Genomic DNA, 21,877 nt, shown 5'->3' with positions numbered 1-21,877 from the left:
CAAATAACGCGTGACATTTAACGGCAAGGAGTCTTTATTGCGATATCTTCGATACAAAATTGAACGAGTCGTTTAGAATCTAAATGAAATACATTATTAGATCGGCTTTTAAGAAGATGCTAGCTACTACGATATAATTGTGTTATCATTTTCGGCGCACCAATTGAATCCTGATTGCTACTATCTAAAGCTTCGATGGGCAACAGAGGTAACAGAGAGAATTAGTAGAGGCAAAGATGTATCGTAACAAGATAATCTCTCGTGAGTGAGCAATTTCTTTGAACGCAAGATTCGCGTTTCTCGCACGCTGTACATTGTCGCAACGTTCCTCGCAACGTGAGTTAAGCTACAAGACACCATCGATGTTTCTTTTCCTCTCGTTTTTATCGGTACCATATTTCCAGACGAAATTAGTTGCTTCGTTTTCTTGGTACCCACGTGTCCATCGATACTACGCACTTCGAAAAAAGTAGTTCTCGAAGGTCGCTCGATATGGAGATTAAGTCAAGGATAAGGCTATGACGATCAATCACGTTCGATCGCCTTGTTTGACCACACGACGCCCAGATGGGATGTTAATGACAGGTTTGTCGTTCCACTATTTGATGACACACGCTTGTAGATTATTTATCCGCCGGTTTGGTACACTCGAACACGACCGACGTAGCTACGTTACTTGGTTGATCTTACGATATTGTTGTCACCAAGGTTTGCCAACGTTCGCCAAGGTTTGAAGATCGTTAAATCGATTGTCTCGTTTCTGTCAAACGAACTCGGTCAAAGAGTTCGCGAAAAGAAATGTTCAGCTGTTCGATCTTCCGGCTTGAGTCACCGTAATATCGAGCAAGGCCAAGTTTCTATAATCAGTCTTCGTGGAAGGGAAGTGTATTTCTACGGGTTGATGTATTGGGGCATGGCAGGGCTGCTTTTCCTCCTAATCTTTCCATTTTGTTGCGATCCATTTAGCTGGTTAATAGGTTTCTTGTTCGCGTCATTGTTTTTGCTAAACTTCTCCATTGCTCTGCTGTAAGAACCCGTACAAACTCTACCCCAAAGCCTTTTGTCATCTGCGCATTGCTTGTTCCTTCCCTCGCTCGAAGTTCTCTGAATCTCGTGCCTTCTCTGGATTTTGCTGGGATCTTCTTTCTCCAAGGACGCGTTAGATCCCGCTGTACCACGTTGAACGTCTTCCCAAGAAGTGTTCGCATCCGAGTGCACGCTGGAAGGAGTAGGGCAACTGCTTTCGCTGGACAAAGACGAGGATCTCGCGAAAGACGGTGGTACAACCAATTTCATCTTATGATCCTCCTCCTTGGGACTCAAATTCAAAGGTGGCTCGCTTCGAGCTCGAGTACTCGATCTATTTTCTCCCTCGTTTTTATCCTGATTGTCGTTCAAGATTACCTTCGCGATGGACGTCCTTTTCCTTAAATTTTCCAAGTTCTCCCTCGGATTATTCTGAAAGCTGTCTACCCGTTGCAAGATGTCTTTCAAATTCACGTTCGCGCACTCTGTATTATATAGCGGCTTCGTTCGATCCGATTTTTGCACCTTCGAGTTCGTTTTACCGTTCACGGATACGGAAGTTGTTTTTCTAATCGAGTCCTGAGAATCGTCTTTCATATGGCACGCGACTTCTGGGTAGATATAATTTGGTAGCCTTTCTTTCTGACGAGGATTAGCGATCGTCCTATGAGTTTTGTCGCTCAATGGTTCCACCGTGATCGACCTGGCTCCCTTCACGCATTGCTTGTATTTTTCGTCTATCGTTGTATCGACATTGTCTTGAACCGTAGCTTCTTCGAAGATGTAGTCTTCGTTGATACCAATCGACGATGGACTCGACCATTGTTCGGAAGACGATTCAACCTGCTCTTTATCCTTTCGATCCTCCACAGTTTTGCTATCCGGTTTCCTATCATCGTTCTTAGAATCAGAAGCAACGTCGTTATCCTCGTTTTCGTCCTCGTTACCCGAATCGACGAAGTTCTTCAATATTCCCTCGTCTTTCTCGCTTTTCTTCCTCAACTCCTCCCAATTCTTCCGCGGCTTGTAACTCGTTTTTCGTCTAACGATCTTGCTTTCGCTGATGTTGATATCCGGAATGAATAACCTCAGAGCTTTCGTGCCGGTAGGGAAAGTGACTTCGTTCACTCTTTTCTCGGTCATTATCGCTTCCAAACTCGACCTCGAGGCGACTTCCTGGTGCTTGTTAAACGCGGATACGAGCTGCGCCACGGTGTACTTTGGCTCCTCATTTTCGGACTCGGTCGATCGGTCCTCCTTGTCGTCCGACGTGCCGGAATTGTTGGAGTGACTGGAAACGTCGGAATGTTGTCGTTGACAGGGTCGTTTTCCGGCCACCAGATTCGATTCGTTATCGCGATTCACCGGTGTTTCGTCCGAATCTTCGGTTAACGTATCCGACTCGATCGACTTCAACGAATCGAAATTCTCTTCGGACTCGAAAGCTTGTTCCCTCGATGCTTGCAGATCTTTCACGACTTCTTCTTGCAGCTCGGTTTTTACCGTGACTTCCGATTCTGTCGCGATCTTCTGCGAAGATTCTTTGCTCTCTCCATCCAAATGTTTCTTCGTCTCCGTTAAACTGGAAACATCATCGTAGGATCGGTGTTCTCCAGTGTCGCACGTGGTCTCGATCGACGTGTCCGATACGTTGGACGTATCGATTTCAGCACCTAATCGTTTGAAAATGGGTACCACATCCTCCGTTTTGGCTCGTTGGTAGCTCTTCCTTCTCCGTCTAAGACACTCGAGACTTCTGTAGATGTCCAAGACTCCTTGAGACTTGGACAACGATCTCAGCCCGTACAGTTTCTCCCGCGACTTGTTCATCACAGGATTTATCGTCATTCGCGGTTGTAAAGAAGTCGAGGTTGCGGAAGAGTTTTCATTGAGCAAACACGCCTGTGACTGGATTCGATTTAGGCTTCGTATTCTAGACAAAAGTCCTCGACTAAGACCGTGATTTAAGTTCGCCTGTGACCGACTTTGCGCTCGACTCAGCAAACCCTGGGTCTGTTCTTTGTTCAGCAAGCAACTCTGGCTGGTACAGCTCAGATTCGTCCTGGAAGAGTTGAGACTCGTTCGAGAATCGGCTGGACTTGGGAAATCTTCGCTACCCTCGAGACTAGATCGGCTTCCTGTGAGACGGTGACTCAGGCACATCTCGCTTTGACTTAGCAAACAGTCTTGCAAACTTTGATCGGAATGATTCGAGTCCTGAACTTCGCTCGATAGATTCGCCTGACTGCTCGCCTGGCTCAAAAGCGCCGCTCTTCGCAGGTTCTCGCGACTGACAACCCGCTCCAGAAGCACTTCTCTCGACTTCGACAGGTATCTTCGGAGATGTGGCGACGCCTGCGTAGGCGCGCCGCGTAGCCAATCGTGACGCAGGCATTGTTTCGCGGTCATTCGTGCGCTAAAATATAAGACAGTGGTTTTATCTTAACATCTACGTATTTCTTTCTCGAGCAAGGACGCAACTAACAATAAGTATTGTTGATAATCGAATAATTGTTAATATTTCAATAAACAGGGAGACTTTAAATATTTGATCGAGGTTCGAAGCAAGAAATCGCGTACGTCTGTAGATCGATCTGATCTAAGGATCAGAGCGACGTTTCTCGCCCTTTTATCGTCCTCTTAGCCATCTTTTCCATTGCTTTTATGTTTCGTAACTCACCTCGGGTCCAGCACCAAAAGCTTCGCGACGAAATCTTTCGCCTGCGCCGAGATGTCGCCGAACAATTCTTCGGGAAAATCTACTTCGCCTAGAGAGATGTTTTGAAACGTTTCTTGATCGGTTTCACCGCCGAATGGAGAAAATCCGGTTAAAAGAACGTAAGTCGTTACACCCACGGACCTTGAATCGAATAACGTTATTCGAATATGATCGGAGAATTACATAATTGGGAAACTTTCTGGGAAAAAAGACCAAGATTACTATCTTTCATGGATTCATCTATAGGCCATTTTTTTCAGAAAATCTCTCCACCGTGTTCTCTATCGTTTACGTACCACATATCGGCGGCCAACGTGATCGGCTCGTAGTGCAGAATTTCAGGAGCTGAAATTGGGAGAAATCGTGGAACGTTAAGCGAATGTTATTTGGTTGAATAGCCTCGTTCGAATTCGTGATATCATCTAGGAACGTCATATTTTTATTCGCAAACGAAAACTGATCGAACCTTGTGGGCGTCGATGATCGAAGGAATAATTGAATTTTAATTTACGCTTTAAACGACAGTGACGTACACGGTATACAAATTTTGTCGTACTTCGTCGTTAAAAATATCGAATTACGAGATCGAAATTCGCTACACGAGTAGAAAGTCTAAATCCTTCGCTTTGTAATTGCTGTCTTTCTCTGTGGTTGAACGCTATTCCTATTATAACTTCTCCATTCATCGAACCTCGCTAAAGATCCCATTACAATTTTTACCTTCACGTTAAGTAGACCGACAAAGATAAAAATAAAATAATCTCTCTCTGCCATTGTGTATAGTTGGACGCTAGTCCGATACGCACGTTAGCGCTCTAATTCGTGTGCGTAAATGTCAAATGCTTTTTAAATATTTAACACGCGTGAACGTCCGCGGTTTAATTATTAACGGGTAAGTTTCCTAGGTATGAAAAGTTAATAAAATTCGCGATGAGATCGAGTACGACGAGTTTGCTTGTGAATAAACCGAATAAAGAGCATCGGGACACGATCGCGATGACTGTGCTCGTTCATTTCGAGTGCTAAGCGCGATTAAGATATTCAACGATACGCGCTAGCTCTGTTATTCGACGAATCGATACGATCAACGAGGATAATGGCGCGCGTCAATTATATCGTTAACTATGCGGCCTACGACCGAGCTCTTTTCATTGAATAAGCTTTATATGCCGTTCTGCTGTTACGCGGCATATCATTCCGTTCGAGCGAAACGCGTCGTGAACAAAGAGAACGAGTCATCGTTCGTCCGACTCGAAATTAACGGCCATACAAAGAATGCGTGCGCATTTTAATAGTTGGCAACGATCCATGCGACGAAACTCGATTTAACAGAATTTCGATGACTGTTCCCCTTTGCTTTCGCCTGGAAATCCCAATGTCGACGGGCAACGCGGTGACGAGTTTTTAGACATTGAGAATAAAAGTGAGCAGAAGAACGTGCCACGTATTTCCTGATCGCGCATTGATCGAACATTGATTCAAGAGGCAAAAATCATCAGCGATGACAAGTTGGACAACGCGATCGCGCAAGGAAACTTAACGTGTCAGTTAATATCGATTATGTCCGCGATCTCGCTCGGACCAAAGATCGTCGATTAACGAGGCAAGATTATTAATTGCTAGCAATTAACTGGCAACTCGAGCAAAGTGCCGACACACCTGTTTACCTGTTTGATCGCAGTAAACTCGCGTTACAAAGTAATGCGCGCGATACATCATCCGTGTAGCGATAACGCAGATATTTACAGGATGTTTTAAAGATTTGAGGCGGGGTTTGATGTAAAATTTCTTAAAACAAGCAGCAAACAAAGATGATTAAATTGTTACCGATTTTTACCGAAAGATACATCTGTTGTCGCGACTATAAACGATTATCGAGGAGGCGCTAAAATGTCAAACGAGTACTAATGCTCGTGACCAATATAAGAGATCTGATGGATCTGTAGAAATAATAAGCCTGTTTTATATATATATTTTTCTCTCTCTCTATTACATGTTTCTAGACGTACTTCAACTTTTTGAAACACCCTATATATTTTCCAAGGGAACGAAAATTCGGAGGAACTGACGAAACCACCTGGCTCGTTCCTTCGGATGGAAATCACCTCTCGTTTGTCGGTTGGGTCTCGTTCGAGCTGTTCTTATTGGCATGCCATGAGATTGCACGCGATAAAACTACAAAATGAAGTCGTCTGGCGAAAAACGATTGCTTACCCACGTAATCCGGTGTGCCGAGGATTTCTCGGACCTCCGTCCCCTCTAATATCACTCTCGAGATCTCGAAGTCGCAGAGCTTCACCTCGCATTCCGGGAAGCTGCCCATCATTACCAAATTTTGCGGCTGAAACATAAAGCATCGACCGGTGAGTCGTTTCTTATTAGCTCGTTCGTTTTTTCGGTATCAATTAGCCGCCGTTAATTGACTCGTTAATTCAGCCCGAACGAGTCGTCGCTTTTTCTTCGCTTTAATTGAATTTCCAGCGTAAGTAATGCGTAAACAACGCATATGCGATCGAGCGATATATTTTTAACTCTGGCAATGAACGAAAAATGAGTTCGTTAATATTCAGACGAATTCGATTATAAAAACGGGTTCGAGCATTGTTCGAGTAATCTTCGTCGAGAAAATTCAGACGTCTCACGTCATTTCGATGGGTGAATTTCCATAGTAATTGAAATTAATAATTAAATATTCGTTTCTAGACGTTTCTTCAGTCTATTTTGTTTTCCAATTTTTTCGTAACTAAAGCTAATCAGAATATTGTATAGGTAAAAGTAGGAAAGAAACAGATTAGTTAAGTGGTTAAATAGGAAGTTAAATAGGAAGAGAACGATGCTTGCTTTTCCGATATAAAATTAAAATTCCTACCTGGTAGGATAATAAATTCCATCTCTGAAATGGAATCTAGATAAAAATCTAAATAGAAAATTCATTCCTCGATTACAATTTATATATATTCGAAGTTTAGCTATCCATCTTCTATAAAAACATGCATTTGCATCAACATCAGTCTAGCAATTACATCGATTGTAAATCTACCTTATCCTATGGCATAGTAATCACAAGATCTTGTTACTTTCGTTATAATTCCGTACTTTTGTCATAATTTTTTAATAAAACGTTCACGATAGAACTTCTTGTAATATTTTGTATCTTCGCTAGTAGATTATGCTTCGCAGTTCGCCCTGAATAAATCTTCATTCTTATTAATACTCGGAAAATATATTAACAAAGTTTGCCTGGAAAAACACCCTGTATAAAATCCTTCTGATAAACATTCTGCCCATACTGCGCCAGTAGATCGATTCCACTTTACGGTGATTCACAATTATCTTATTCCGTGAATCTCGTACTCGATGCGATGGAAAAAAAATCAGCTATGCCCGTTCACGTTCTTCAACGTCGTGCGCTTCGCGAATCCTCGATGATCTACGCGATCGATAAAAGATCTTGGGAGCTTCGGTCCATGCAAACGAGGCTACCTTAAACAACATCACCAACTAACGCGAGTTAATCGCGTCGCGTCGGATGTCGTCGTTCCTTTTACGCGTCGCGTCGCTTGCTCAGCGGGATATCTTGTATTTCTCTACCGTCACAATGTCGAAGCTGCTCGAGGATCGTCGAGCACGTCGTTAAACGACGCTTTCGGTGTTGCTTTCGCGTCAAAAGAATTTTGTACAACCTTTTTTAGATCGTTCGTAACAAGCGCGATCGTTCCACGTAAATTACAAGTGTTGTAGATTTACCGTATCGTTTACCAGATGCGTTGGTTCAACATCGATAAAATCTCGTTTGTACAACACGAAGTAGAAATTAATCAACGAATATTTCTCGTCACAGGCTAATAAGGAAACGTCTATAACGTGAAAAATTATTCGGATTAGCGTCAATCGCGGGAAATCTTTTATACTTATCTTTCCGCATACCTCGTTGTCAATGACAATAAAAAATAACGTACATGTATACGATACGAATGGTTATTGTTTCAGTTAGGCGCTTCATCGTGAATGCATTCCTCTGGAGCGCAGCAGAGTTCACGCCTGCCGTCGACGTAAAGTTAGAAAAGCCGGGATGGAAACTGAGACGAGAGAATGGGAGAAAAGGGCCGCGCGCGAGTACGAACAGCGTGGTTCGTGATTCGCGCTTCATCGAGGAGTACATCGCGATCATTTACATAAACACGGTAGATGCTGTTACGATAAATTCGTGCGCGCACAGCGAACAGAATAGAATATTAAGTTTCTCGTTGAACAAGCTCGTTGCGATCGAGGCTGCGATCTCTGCTGCGTAACCGTCGACTGTAACGCGAACGCGATTTTTCTCAAACGAGAGGACGCTTACGCGCTTTATTTGCACGACGAGAGTCGCATAAGAATGCAACCTATATTCGATCGAGCGCCGTCTCGCGAAGCCTAGATTTCCCAACGGCCGGTTCTTCGCGTTTCCTTATACACGTCACCCGTTGCGATTTCCCAGCCTAACAAGTACACACGTTAGAATCGCGATCGTTACGCTAGACCCACGCCTGTTGCCCGATCCCGCGCTCTCGAATCGCCGCTTAACGATCTCCGATCTACGAAATACACGCCGGTTACGTAAGCGGCTCTCTCGCGCGGGGACACCGCTTATTCCTCTCGTAGAATCTTCCTGGCTTTAACGTCCAGGTCCTTGGAAGATGTGACGACGGCGTGGGCGAATCTGAATATTCAAAGTATCTCTCGATAGTCCCGGCACGCGGCTAATAAATAATGACAAAAGACGTAAAAATAATTCCTCGGTCCGCTAGATGCGCAATTCAGCGAATGACGTTACAGAGGGACATACGGTGGCTCGCGAAAGTGTTACTTAACACAGGGAAATTTTTATGGATACGTTACGTGCATCGGGCGAAAGTATTTAAAATTTCATTATCGTTAATATAGTTCTCGGTATATGCCGCGTATTACGTACATCTCTATTCTAGATTGCTGGATCGAGATTATCAGGAAAACGAGACTGATCGATCAGAATTTTAAATTTATGCAAACACAGGTGAAAATTGACGGAAATTGCTTGTAAGAGTTATTGAAAAATAATGAACGGACAATTACGCGTATATGTAGTCGATATTTCAAGGTTTTCAACTAAAAGGATCGATATACATTGTCGATAAAATATCGTCGATATTTATCGACGAACTGCATTTTCGTCGAGAGCCTTGAAATATTGACAATGTTATTGATTTGTCTAACAGCGCCGTAAAATTTCAGACGACATTGTAACTCTTAACGATTATTCCAGTTTGCTTAAATTTACATAAATGTGCTTATGTTATCCTCTACATTGAAATACGCCAATAAAAAAAAAAGTCGACTTCTACAGGCTCTCCTTAATGATCGATGATATAGTTTAAGCTTCATGACTTATAAGAAATGAGATCAATCATGACAAATTTACTCGTGTTCTCGAATACACATGTCTCTGGTTCACCTCTCTTCTCCCTCTCTCTCTCTCTTTCTCTCTTATTTCGGACAAGCAGTCTCGAAGGAATCGAATCGAACGCGTTTCGAACGGACGTAGCTGAATCCTACGCGATCGAATCTCTCACAAGATCGACTCTCGCTACGTTGACCAAACAACTTTCGGCGTGGGCCGGACCCTCGTGTAACATATCGGAAATCTCTCCTCTGCTCGATGTGTTTGCCTCGATAAGAAGGTATTTACACGACGGTGAACTGTTAATTTTGTTCAACGTTCCACGATTTTAATCGAGTTAGTATAGAAACGGAGCGAACTTATTAAACATCCAGGGTTTCCCTTTTACGCGTGGTCGAAACGAGTCGCCGAGGCGTTTGATTAAGTTTCCTCTCCTCCTCTGTTCTGGCAAATGTCGCGAGACACCCAGAGGTGCTCCAGTTACGGTGAACAGGTTACCTGCCTCGTATCTACGAACAGAGATAGTGATTCATCGAGCTCCGACTATCTTGTTAACCAGAATGCGATTGTTCCTTCACGCTGGGAACGTGGGAGCTTCGTTTCTCGTCGCCGTATCTCTCAAGGATCGATCATCCCATTTGCCTTTTCTAATCGAGACGTAACAGCGAAGTCTCTGAGTCTTTCGATCGATTCAAGCAACTTAAATTATTCTTTCGAATTTCAGTTAATCGAGTCACTTTGACTCGAACAGGAGAGCAAGCCACGAAATATGCTTTGAATCTTTCGCGAAGAAAAATTGATCCTCTACAAACGCATAATAAAATAAATGTTGCAGAAAATTCAGAATTATGGTAGTTATTATGTAGTTCACGAATGAGTAGATCATGGATCTTTATGCGTGTTATCTGTTATCCGATGTGACTTTAGTAATACATAAACGCGCACGTTCGCGATATTGAAATTGTAAAGAGGAACATTTAGAAATTAACCTACGTTATGGTCATCGTACAGGCGACAGCTATCTCTCTAAACAAACAAGAGACGGAGGAGCTGCGCGTCGCTTTACAGCTGTCCTCTAACGTAACGCGCGATTCCTTCCTTTCTCTTTCACGGGAATTTCGCGAGTTATCAACAGTTGCTCCAGTTATGGCGGTCAGACATAGGTATCGAGCGTCCAGCGAGATAGGAACCGGGTGTGATTCACCGACGAAGTCTGGGCGTGGTCGCTCTACCGCGAAGAGCGTGGGGTCTCGCCGCGCTCTGTTTTTCCTCCTGGGAATTGTATCGATGCGATAGCTGCGTTTTTAACTCGCGAAAACCTTGCTTGGAAATTGAATTTTCGATAGATCGGTCGGTCGACTTTGAAACCTTTCCCGTGGCAATGTTTTCGATCGGTGAAAGTAAGGATGAGATCGAACGAAGAAGTTGGAACGCTTTCTACAAGACGCGACGCACCAGCATCCGCTGTATTCCTCTGTTTATTTTTCCATCTATCTATCTATCTCGATCTTTCTGGCACTAATCAATTTTTTAACATGGAATAAACGACGTCGGAAGAAATATTGAGCGAATCCCTGGAACGCTCCTTTCCACTACTACAACGTTGAAGAATAGAATTCGGTAAAGTAAATGTCCCGAAAAGAATTGCAAGCAAAACCTTGCGTTTACGTAACATTGTTTTTTATTTAATTAAGGATTTAAACTTGTACGTAGAAAGCTTATAATGAAAATTGAGAATTGTGTAACAGAAAATAATGGAAATTATGACTTTCCCCAGTCAGACAGCCGGTTTCAAAGACCATAGCGAGGCGAGGCGAGACAGCGTATCGCCTGGGGTGCAGTTTGCACCGGGAGACAATGTAATTGCATCGATTCGGCAGTGGATACAAAGAGGCGCAGCTGGTTTGCACGTACGTTCGCCAACACGGCAATGCATCGCACGTCCCTCGCCTGTCCTCTCCCTTTGATACGCGCCCCACTACATATATCCAAATACGGCGGTCGAACATTTATGGAGCGTTGGAATAATGCGAGTATCGTACACGACGCACGCAACGATCCTCTCGGTTCGTAGCAGCCCGCGAATCGTGAACCGTGGATCAACGCGCGATCTCCAACGCGCTCGAGAATTTGCACTGGCCAAGGTTGTTCATTGCCGCGTTTCTTCCACGGCGGATTAAACTCGAGAGTGTGAAGATCGTAACCAGTTGCCAAAATAGACTGGCAAGAAATAGGCTCGCTGTTGCTCGAACTAACGCGTTCGCTGTAACCGGCGTCCTTTTCAATTAATTCCACAGAGCTGTTAATATAGTCGTATATAGTCTCGGTTCTTGTGTGCCTCGAACGATGAATGGTCAGTGTGTTAACAATTTAATCTTAATTTCTTGTGCATGCCAACTTTTTTGCCTAATCTTATCCTTAGTTTTAACGAACTGAAACAATTTCATCTTTTAAGAAAAACATTGGCATAAAGTCGAAGCGAGATACCATGTACTTCGATAATATACACGAGTTGTAGGACATTTACTGCAAATGTATACTTAGTAAAAAATTAATATGCAGCCTGAACGTTGGTCTTAAACATGCAACGAACGCCAAAGATGGTCTCGTTAAATATCGTAACCTACTGATACAGCGAATAATTGATTGTTCAAGATCTTGAACATCTTGTAATTTCCACGTGCATTTTGAGATTTGGTGGTTCAAACTCTAGCGATATGACGATTATAGTTTTGTTTCATTAGAGATCCAATGCAAGGTGTTTTGTACGTATAATACATTTATAGAGAATACATTTCTATGAATGTTCAAATACTTTCGTGAGCGACTGTATGTACCTGTAGCGTAACACAAAGCGTGTATCGATGCAGGTCGTGAATTCGGCTCGGATAGCTGAATAAATGTAAATAAGTTTGGAGATCCTTGATAAAGGATTCTCGACGAGATTTACGTCGTCGATAAAAGTCGGCACGCGCTTGCATCCACTCGCGGCGCACGTAAAACGCGCGGGCAGGCGCCTTGGTCGAGGATGTTGTTCCGTGGTAAAGGCTCGTCGACCTTTCGCGAATTTCTCGCGAGGATAACAAGAAAGAGTCTTTTTTTGTCCGTGGCGAAGAAGAAGAAGAGACTCGGATGACCCCGTGAAATCGAGTCGTGCTTTACCGTAACTCTGAAATTCCTCTTCTTCCGCCCAAACACTCGTCGCAGTCGTTTTTATTCTTACAAATAGACCGCGGTCGTTGATGCGACTAGAGAAATGGAACTTTGATAGAAATTTGTCCAATCCATCAAACGTTACAGTAGCAACCGCATATATCGTAATTACCCGCAACAGAAACTAGCAATAGATTATTTTATAAAAATGAAGAGAACCAATTTTGCCCAAAAATAGCTCGCGCAATACGTAAAGTCGTCCTCGTCGTCGAAAAGTTAATGCATGACTGTGATTTTCGAGTCGATTCAAGAAACGCATACATCAAGTCTATACACAAAGCACAAAAGGCAAGCGCAGCAAATGAATTACAAATACTGCTCTTGTATGTTTAAAGCGGTAATATGCTGTGGCGCGTCACATACCCGTATATAGAATCTTTTAAAGATATTCTGCAATCGTGTTATACGACCACCGCATTATACGAGATCCTACTGCAATTTGAAAGTGTCCAGACATTTGTGCACATTAATGTATCCAAACACTCGAGTCTGCCATTTATACGAAATCCCACATTAACAGAGAGAGACTCTATTTAACGTTAAACGTCCCATCCCTTGTCGACGTCGAATATGATTCTGTACGTTGCTAAAGTATTATCAAGCGAATATCGATATCTCCGTGACGTATCAAGTACAGTATCGATTTAGCGTAAATGGAAGAAAGACCAATATCCGTGATAATCGGTACCAAGTAGCAAAAATTTCGTTACTTCTTATCGAGTGCTTCGATATCGAATTGATCGGACATCGTCAACAGCGATCGGTATCTCGTCGCTAGTTACGGATCGTAAGGGAGCCGTAAAATCTCGAGAGCAGCTTGCATCGAAACGCGAACCGACGAGTTTTCGCGAATGCCACATGCAACTCTTAATTACGTCGGCGCGATATTTTACGAGCGTTGTAGGTTCGCGTAAAAATCGTGGAAGCGGAGTTCGCCAAACTGGCTGTTATTGCCCGTTAAGAGAGACGATCGCCTCGGTGCGGTTCGAGCGACAAGCTGAAAATACACGACGCAGGCTTTATTCGACGACACGCGGCGCGTTCTCGCGCAAAGTCTTTTTTCCCCTGAGGAGCTCGCCGCCTAAAAGGCGTTTACGTTTCCGCGATTGTTGAAATAAAAGGCGCCCGAGTATCGAAAGGACGCAATAAATTGGCCGGCAACGAGCTGGAACACAGGGCCGCATTGGGCTTTCGTTTCCACGCCGTGTCCGAGTTCCAGTGACTTTTTTCGTCGCGTCTCGACGCTCGATGAGGACCCGAGTCCGGCCGAGTCGCGCGCTCCGTGTATCTCCCCTTTGTTCGGGTACCACGTAAAAGGCAATTCCAATTTGTTTACCGGCCGTTTATCGCGGAATCGGCTTGCTTCCATCGGAACGCGACCGGCCGCAATTAAGAAGCTGCCTTTTTACTAGCTTCGCGAATAGAAACGCGTCGTCGATGGTTAAATGGGTTTTCTGTTAATTAAAAGTGTTCCGTTGCTGATCTTAAAGGCTCGTTCGAGTTAACCAGTGTAGGTCGAGACTGATTTATTTATTCGACTCCTAGTTGCTTGTCTGTAGAAATATTCTTTCAAACTAACCTTCGTAAGCTTCGGATCAGCCGAGTTAATCGCTGAATCGAAGCAACATGAGTTCGAATATCTTGCAATCTCTCAACCAGTATAAAATTTCGATGAAGTCGTAAAACGTTTTATTAATGTAAATCTGCTGTAAGATTCAAACGATGTTGAGATTCTCTTAATTATCCCTCAACACGAAAGGAATTTGCCAGGTAATATAAAAGAATCCTCTTTAACCGAAGTTCCGTATCACCTTCAAACTTTATCATAACTCAACGATCCAGCTTCTACCGTACTGACAAAGTTTGTTTGTTAGATGTCGAGCAACCTTGTATAGAATTAATTTTTAATACAGCGTTCGTTACTATTATATAAATAAATCGTGATTCATCCACTGTACCGACATTCTAAACTTGTCTCTAGTTCTCGGAACGCTTTTATTCCGGGCAGTGTTTCCACTTTGCAAGATCGCGGAGCGGCGATCGAATTCTGTGAATTCTCCCGCGATGTTACGCTCACGCTGGACTTTGAGAAAACTCGAGTACGCTTTCGGCTTTGAGAAGAGGAAATCGTCGCAACTATTGGGTGACGCGACGCCGAGCGAAGTCGGTTCCGAGATCCGGATATACGAGAAGCGTGACAAGTTCGCTTCGACCTTTTATGGGTCGAACTTACCTTGATGTCCAAATGGGCGATATTTCTCTGGTGGAGGTAGGCGAGTCCTTCTACTAGCTGCCTCACAAAGTGTACCACGTCACCTTCGAGGGGCACCAAATCGCCGTCGATGAGCGTCTGTAGATCGCCACCAGGGGCGCTGGAAAGTTCAAAGTTCGATGAATTTCGCCTGTTATAAATAGTCAACTATTTATGTTTCTATTATTGCTGGGAATCTACCGAATCTTAAAACGATACAAGAAGTTCCACTCATCGTGTTCTTCTCCTGTAACCTTTATACGTTCCCTAGAAAGATACTCACTATTCCATTACGAGGATAATTTCTTTGGGCGTCTCGTAGACATCGTGAAGTCGAATGACGCGATGCGATTGCGAGCAGAGCGACAGCAAAGCGATCTCGTGTCTCAGCTCGGCGCTGCAATCCGCGTTGAATCGGTTTCTCGATGAGTACTTTGCAGCGTAGAGGATACCGGTCGACCGAGATCTGCATCGATAAACTTTCGCCCATTGTCCGCTGTGAAACAACATCGAATCGGTTATCGATCATTTTATCGCAAAATTAAACTAATGTTATAATATTATTGGCAAGGTGATAGGAATTACGGTCATTCCACGACTAATTACGCAATTAATTTCAAGTACCTGCTGTAAGTAATTTTATTCTGTTTATTTTCTTGTGTTTGTACTCGATATCAAAGGATCATTATCCGTAAATAAACGAACGAAATGAATTAAATTAATCATAAGAAGAAGGGATAGCCTGCGAATCTCTATTATCAGGATTACTCGATTAACTGCTTTCTCTCTGGATCCGTTCTGCTAAATACGATTCCACTGCAACCAGTGAGAGAGAAGAAGAGACGAATGTTATCGCTAAAGCGCACGAGACTCGTAAGAGAAAAGACGAAAGCAACTTCGAAATTTCGTTGGCCGTCAGTGAGATTTTTACGATCGTCTCGAACAATTCCGAGCGTCTCTGTTCGACAAGGTCGACGCCGCGGCGCCTCGCAAGGCTGCGCCCGCGACGCGTGTAAATCGACGCTGCGAACCGACCGCTTTTACGCGTCTCTGCCTCCGGTATCTTAACACGGCGAACTTTATTGCGCAAACGTCCCACGGCGCGTTACAAGCGTCTTCGTGGTTCGAAACTCACGCGCTGTGACCGCGTTCTCGAAAGTTCGAGACGCGAGCTGCAGGCGGAACGCTTGCAACGCATCCCCCGTTTGTATCGTTATTTTTTAACCCTCTGCCCTCGGCATATTTTTCATTCCCCTATTTTTTTTTTTTTTTTCGTACAACGCGACGGCGAGATTTCGAGGAAACATATATTTTTTTAAAATTCCTGATTTGTGTTAATTTAGTGCTAAATAATCACCAGTAATCTCTTTGTGTCTTATCAGAGGGAACATCCGAGATGTTTGCTAGTTTAACGATGGTGCCCTCAGAGGGGACAGTCGAGAGCAAAGGGTTAATCTTCCTGTTTATTCGTAGCTCTTCGTGTGCAACGGGTAACAAACAACAAACAATTATTCTATACTGCCATCCGTAAATATTGGGTTCTATTGGTAGACACATATATCCTTTACCATTATTGCAGAACTTTAACAAAAGCTTACTTTATTTAATATCTCGCATTATAAAGCACATATGGTGCGAGTGACTTAACAAACCTAGAATAAAACGATCAAAAAATAAAAAGAGGGAAAAGCATTCGATTTAAATTGACATTACGGAGTATTGAAATATTTATAGTGGACGGTGTACAGGGTGCTATCAAAAAGAAACCGGACTGGTTTCATAAAAGTTTTATTAACGAACTAACGGCCCAATTTTGGCTTCGGTTCCTTTCGAAGCAGTCTCTTTCCGCGCTAATACCGGAATGCGGAATGACCATCGTGTTGCTGCCCGTTAAAAATTTTCGTGTTGCGTAAGCCGTGTGCGCAGGAGCGTTGCCGTCACGCAGGAGCCAGTTTTTGTTTTTCCGCAATTGCGGTCTTACGAAACACGAAAATGTTTAACGGATAACGACACGACGGTCGTTCCATATCCTCCGTATTCTCCAGATTTAGTCCCTCGGGACTTCCTTCTTTCTCCTAAAATGAAATCGGATCTCCAGCGACGACGTTTCGACAGTGTGCGATAAAATACGAGAAAAGTCGCAACAGGTACTTGGCGCGACTGTGAAAAATGATCTCCAAAAATCATTCGAGACGTGACAGAACTGTTGGGATCGGCATATCGATGCGGCGGTGAACTACTTGGAATAGAATCAAAGCCAAAACTGAATTGGTTCGTTGATAAAACTTTTGCGAAAGCAGTCCGATTTCTTTTCGATGTCACCTCGTATTATATCGGAGCAGATGCTCTTAAACTTAGCGTATCTTGACTTAGCTTTCCGGCAGATTCCCGGCTAATGTTTTCTCCGAGAGTATGCATCCCGGAAGTGTTCGCAGCCCGTAAATTTCCAGGGAGAAAGTAGACGCCCTTGCGCGGCAATCGGCGAATACCCCTTCCCCTTTCGCACCGCAATTTCACCGACGTCCTTTAGTCGGAGCAGATAAGCGCGACAGTCGTAACGAGCATCTGATAGTGGGTGCAATTAACTTTAATCGTTTCCAATTTGAACGCACTGGCCTACACCGGACTGACGAGCCTCGATTTTCCAGGCCCCTCACCCTCGGTACCGTGGCAATTTTTGCGCCCCGTTTGCCGTGGATTCAAGGCCCGTTTCTTAAAGTAATTACCAGGTGTGCTCGGCTGCTCTCGGACCGTCGTTTGCTCGCGATACCGAATCGAAATCACGCGCACTGAATCACCGAGATCGGACGGATACGGGGAGATCCAAGCTATATACGGTCGATTCTGTGCGTTTGTTCCGACGATCGGGACGATCAAAAGCGTCGGCGATGATTAAAAATCGGGCCTTTGGCGATCTTCGGAAAATATTCGACTATTAAAGATTCCAATAGTCTTAGGGTGATTCGACGATCGAGAGATCAAAGAGTCGATAGTCTTGGGAAAATCTTACGATCGAAGATGGAAACTTTGTAAAAAATAGCGGGAAGATTTGAAGCATCGAGGATCGAATCGTGGGTAATCTTAGGAAAATTCGACAATCAGACAAACAGAGATTGAAAATGGACGATTTGATAATTGGAGAAAAATTCAATATCAAAACATTGGTGATGTTAGGGAACTCGATACGACGAGGCGTCGTAGTAGAATGGTCGTAGTAGAATCGTATCCTACGAGTTTTAAGGTGTATTATAATTATCGCTAAGTCGACAGTAGAGATGTCGAGAGTCCTCGAGTTCGCTGAATTATTAAGTCATCCTGAAAGTTTCCGTCGTTTTTGCTGTATCTGATTTTAACGTATAAATATTTCAAGTATGTACTATACAAATATGGTTGGACAGATTGTATCTCACACATCCTTTGTTTAAAATAGTGACTAGCTGATTTTTTCTATTCAGTATACTTTAAAGACCATATTTAGTCACGCGAAAGAGTAAGAAGCGAGTCTTGAAACAATTCCAATTGATGTTTAATTTTTCCGTTCAATCTGCGGTATATTAAACTCGCTCAATGAATACCAAATAGATTAAGTATACGTATATTAGAAAAAATCGTATCTCTATCATCGAAAATTCTATTCTAAATAAATACTTTTTTTTTTCATACAGCCCAAGAAACATTCAGTTGCGAAAAGAATATGTTCGCGAAATTAGTGCTCTGGGAAAACGTGTAATCAAATAACAATATGGAAAATATTTTTCAAAAAAATCCAAGTAGAATCACAACACATTCTACACAAGTAGAATCGTTTTAAATCGAACGGTTCGAAACTGCCGGAAACTTTCGAGATGGCCTAACGTAATATAGTCGTCGTTTCGCGTGGCGTTCAGTGCGTTTCTTCTTTTTGCGCGAAACATCCGTTTGCCTTTCGCGTCTCGGCCCCGTTTTTGGTTAGCGACAGCGCTCGCTAACGAGCCGGTCGCGACTCAAAAAAAGAGCCACCCTTTGAAACTTGCTAATTCGAGGCGAGTAAGTTTCGCAGATGCAAAATATTAACGGAGTCGGTATCGCGAAACGATTTTGCAGCAGCCATCGGTCGAGTCCGCTTCGTTAAAGATGCAAAGTCACGATCGGCAATTGCAACCGTTACCAATGGATTATCGACGCACACTGACAGTAGGTTACACCGCTTGTTTAAGTTTGTATTAACATACTCGATAAATATGAGACGAAGTAAAGTTCAGCGGAATTAACGATCGGTGTGCGTCGATCGCGGTGGAAAGTTACGAGCCGAGCGATTCCAACGACCAACGCGATTTCATTTTTACAACGACCGCATCTGGATTGAGTTTCATTGAAGCGAAGCTATTATCGCTGAGAGCCTCGAGTACCACTATCGAACGAGTGCATGTCAACACGAACAACGACGATTCATTGGTGGACGTATAGAAAATTTCTCGATCGACCGTCAATGGATTTATAACGTGACGCTTTCAATTGAACTATTAAACGTTGTATGTTACGGAATAGCGTTCTGTCACTTCTACTGTCAATTTGATATTAACTTTTGATGAACGTGTTTGCGCACTGATTTCCAAGTCATGCGTTAGATACCAGTCATACGTATTAGGATTCGCCGATGTACATATAGCGCAGAGATTGAACGACGACGATTAAACAGCAGATTTACGACTATTGTTTCTGCATTTATTTAAAAGTCTCGGAAATTTAAAGGTATAAGAAGTCCACAAAATACACCAATAAAATTCCCTGCATATAATAATTTGAGACCGAAACGTTTATCCAGTTCTATTCGTAAAAATATCAATTTGCCCAAACGATAACGATATCGATAAAAATTATTAAATTTTACTTTCTAATCGTTCTTTTACAAATCTATTACTCCATTTTCGCAGCGTATGCTTCCGAATGTAAAATACTAAATAGAATAAAATTTGTTAAAACTCTGCGATAAGTGTAACGTGTAAGTATCCTAATATCCATGACTGGTAGTATACACACGCGAATATAATTAAAATCGCGCGAATGTGAAACGTCTTACTTCGCGAACGGCTTCGGGTCGATCTCGTAATGCTCCGTGATAGGCCCCGTCTTGACGACTCTGGCAAGCTGCGCCTCTTGCACGAGAACCAACCCCTCCTTCACGTGTTTCTCGCTCCACTGCACCCTGCACCTTCCTCTGCATCTCTCCTCGTTGCCAGTCCTATCTCCTCCGCGTTTCGCCTTCGCGTTCGCACACTTGGCCGACGATGCTTGCAAGCTTCGACGCTGCGGTCGTGGCGATGTCTTCCTCGCGGACGACATTGTCGGTGACTGATGATGATTCGGCTGATAAATCATGTTATCCACGCAAGATTCTCCTCCCTTCGTTGCCTCGAGAACTTGTTCAACGAACGCGATCGAGCATAACGATAGAGCCCGCTCGAGGAGGGCAGTTTGTTTCAACGATGCGGTTTGGTCGATCACGACGCGCGACCAAGTCCCAGGGCATCGAGCGCTGGAACACAAATCGGATTCGTTAGAAACGATGTTCCACGTTCAACGAAATTCACCGGAAAGTCGTTTCTTGTATTTTGAACATTTAACTATCGACATATTCGTTGCGTGTGTTAAGGCTATGGTTTCAATGGATAAGCGTTCCGATAAACCGTCGCGTGTCGTCCCGAAGAATCTCAAGATCGAAATGCGTATACGTATTCGTAAAGATCTACTGTTGCTCGCGAAAGTAACGCTCGTAGAAACACGTTGTGAATACCGTTGAATACATTACGTGTGTTTTAGGAAACAGTTTGAAATTTCATTAGCACGGTGATGAGACATCAGCGTCACGATTAGAAGTTGGTAAAGCTTGAAACGATTCTGAGAATGGACATAAAAATAACGAAGTTTCTAGTGCAGAGACGAGAAAAATATTTAAACGACCGATTATCCGTTATACTAGGCACTGTCTCATTGAGAATGGGGAGACTCGTTCTACCAACGAATTTCGGCTGTTTCTCCTTAATTAATTTTCTTTGGTATCTTTATTCGTTATTGGATCAAAATTCGTAACAGGATCAAACTTTTCCAACAATCCAGTGCATATTCGATCGCTGTGGCGTGTTGGTCGGAACACGCGTCCACTGTAACCGTAGTAGCCCAACGCAATTCGACGAGTACCTGTGCTCGATTTCCCGTACACCAATACACGACCTCCGTTCCAAATAAACGATCCAAGTTTAGCGAAGTTACTTTCGATTTCACTTTGAACGAGCAACGATTGGGAACTCGCGAAACGCGGTCGCAACTCTCCAAGTGGAGGGACGAGCCACGAGCAACGAGTCAAAAGTTCACCGAGCTGGCAGGAGCATCGAAGTACGATTCGATGGGCTCGACGAAAGATGTCTGCGACGATGTTCGCATCTCGAGGCGAGCGACAGGGATCGTCGTCCGTTCGAGAGATCGCGAGCTTGACGGTCGAGCGCCGCGTCTGAAACTGGCCACGAGTTGGCGAGAGACCACAAGCTTCGACTTCGTTTCAGCTCGCTTCTCTTTTCTTTCTTGCTACGAAGTCGCTGGACCATAGACTACCGTTTCTCTCGTTCCCTCTTTCTTTCGAACCGTCCTCCTTGGTCGATCGTCTCCAGCCTCCCGCCTCTTCGACCTCTTCAGCTTCTCTCTCTCAGCTTCTCTTCCCCTCTTTCTCTCTCTCTCTTTTTCCTCTGCAAGTCTTCGAACTCTCCACTCTCGTATCCCACTCCTTCTTGCTCGCTGGAGTGGACACGAGCGTCGTCGTTGCTGTTGCTGCTCCTTTTAGTGCTGTTTACGCCGCAACGCCGCTGGTGTATACCAGCGTCTCTGACGTAGGTGGTATCCAGCAGAGGCACGCGATCGTAGATGTCCACCAGCCGGTGCATTATGCATGTGCATAAGTTGCGCTCTCAGGGAAGGAAAAAAACTCGCGGCGATCCGAGTCGCTTCCTTCCTAGGTCCTGTTCCCGCGTATTCAGGCTACTGTCGCGTAGCTACGCTGCGATTCTGCTTGCTCTCCGGATCCTCTCCTTGTCTTTTCGTGCTTTTTGCTCTCTCTTTTCCAGCGATCTACCCATCTAGTTGCGAATAACGCCGAGTTTCTGTGAAGTAAAGCCGGAAAGGATGCAAAAGCACCGAATGAAAACAATTCGTTTATTTGGAATTTTGCTGCCTTAAAGATCATAGATTCTAGATTTTCTAACTTATACCGTAATTCTTGCTA

The 21,877-nt window shown here is 43.8% G+C and overlaps 1 protein-coding gene and 1 long non-coding RNA gene across 2 annotated transcripts in view; one reads left to right on the top strand and one right to left on the bottom strand.

Annotated features, from left to right (window-relative positions):
* Positions 1-21,877, top strand: part of LOC132911533 (uncharacterized) — a 245,660-nt gene that overhangs the window by 34,089 nt on the left and 189,694 nt on the right. The gene's annotated exons all lie outside the window — the stretch shown is intronic.
* LOC132911487 (probable serine/threonine-protein kinase MARK-A) lies at positions 17-21,298 on the bottom strand. The gene is made up of 8 exons (XM_060968141.1): positions 20,803-21,298; positions 19,685-20,140; positions 14,909-15,121; positions 14,608-14,746; positions 5,960-6,086; positions 4,042-4,090; positions 3,707-3,886; positions 17-3,442 (listed from the first exon to the last, which is right to left on the bottom strand). The coding sequence occupies exons 2-8, from the start codon at positions 19,981-19,983 to the stop codon at positions 892-894; spliced, it is 3,558 nt and encodes a 1,185-aa protein (XP_060824124.1). The 5' UTR covers positions 19,984-20,140; positions 20,803-21,298; the 3' UTR covers positions 17-891.

This window comes from Bombus pascuorum, chromosome 10, assembly GCF_905332965.1.
Source record: "Bombus pascuorum chromosome 10, iyBomPasc1.1, whole genome shotgun sequence".
NCBI classification, from domain to species: domain Eukaryota; kingdom Metazoa; phylum Arthropoda; class Insecta; order Hymenoptera; family Apidae; genus Bombus; species Bombus pascuorum.
Note: the sequence above shows the minus strand (reverse complement) of the source record. Positions and strands in the feature narration are given on the sequence as shown.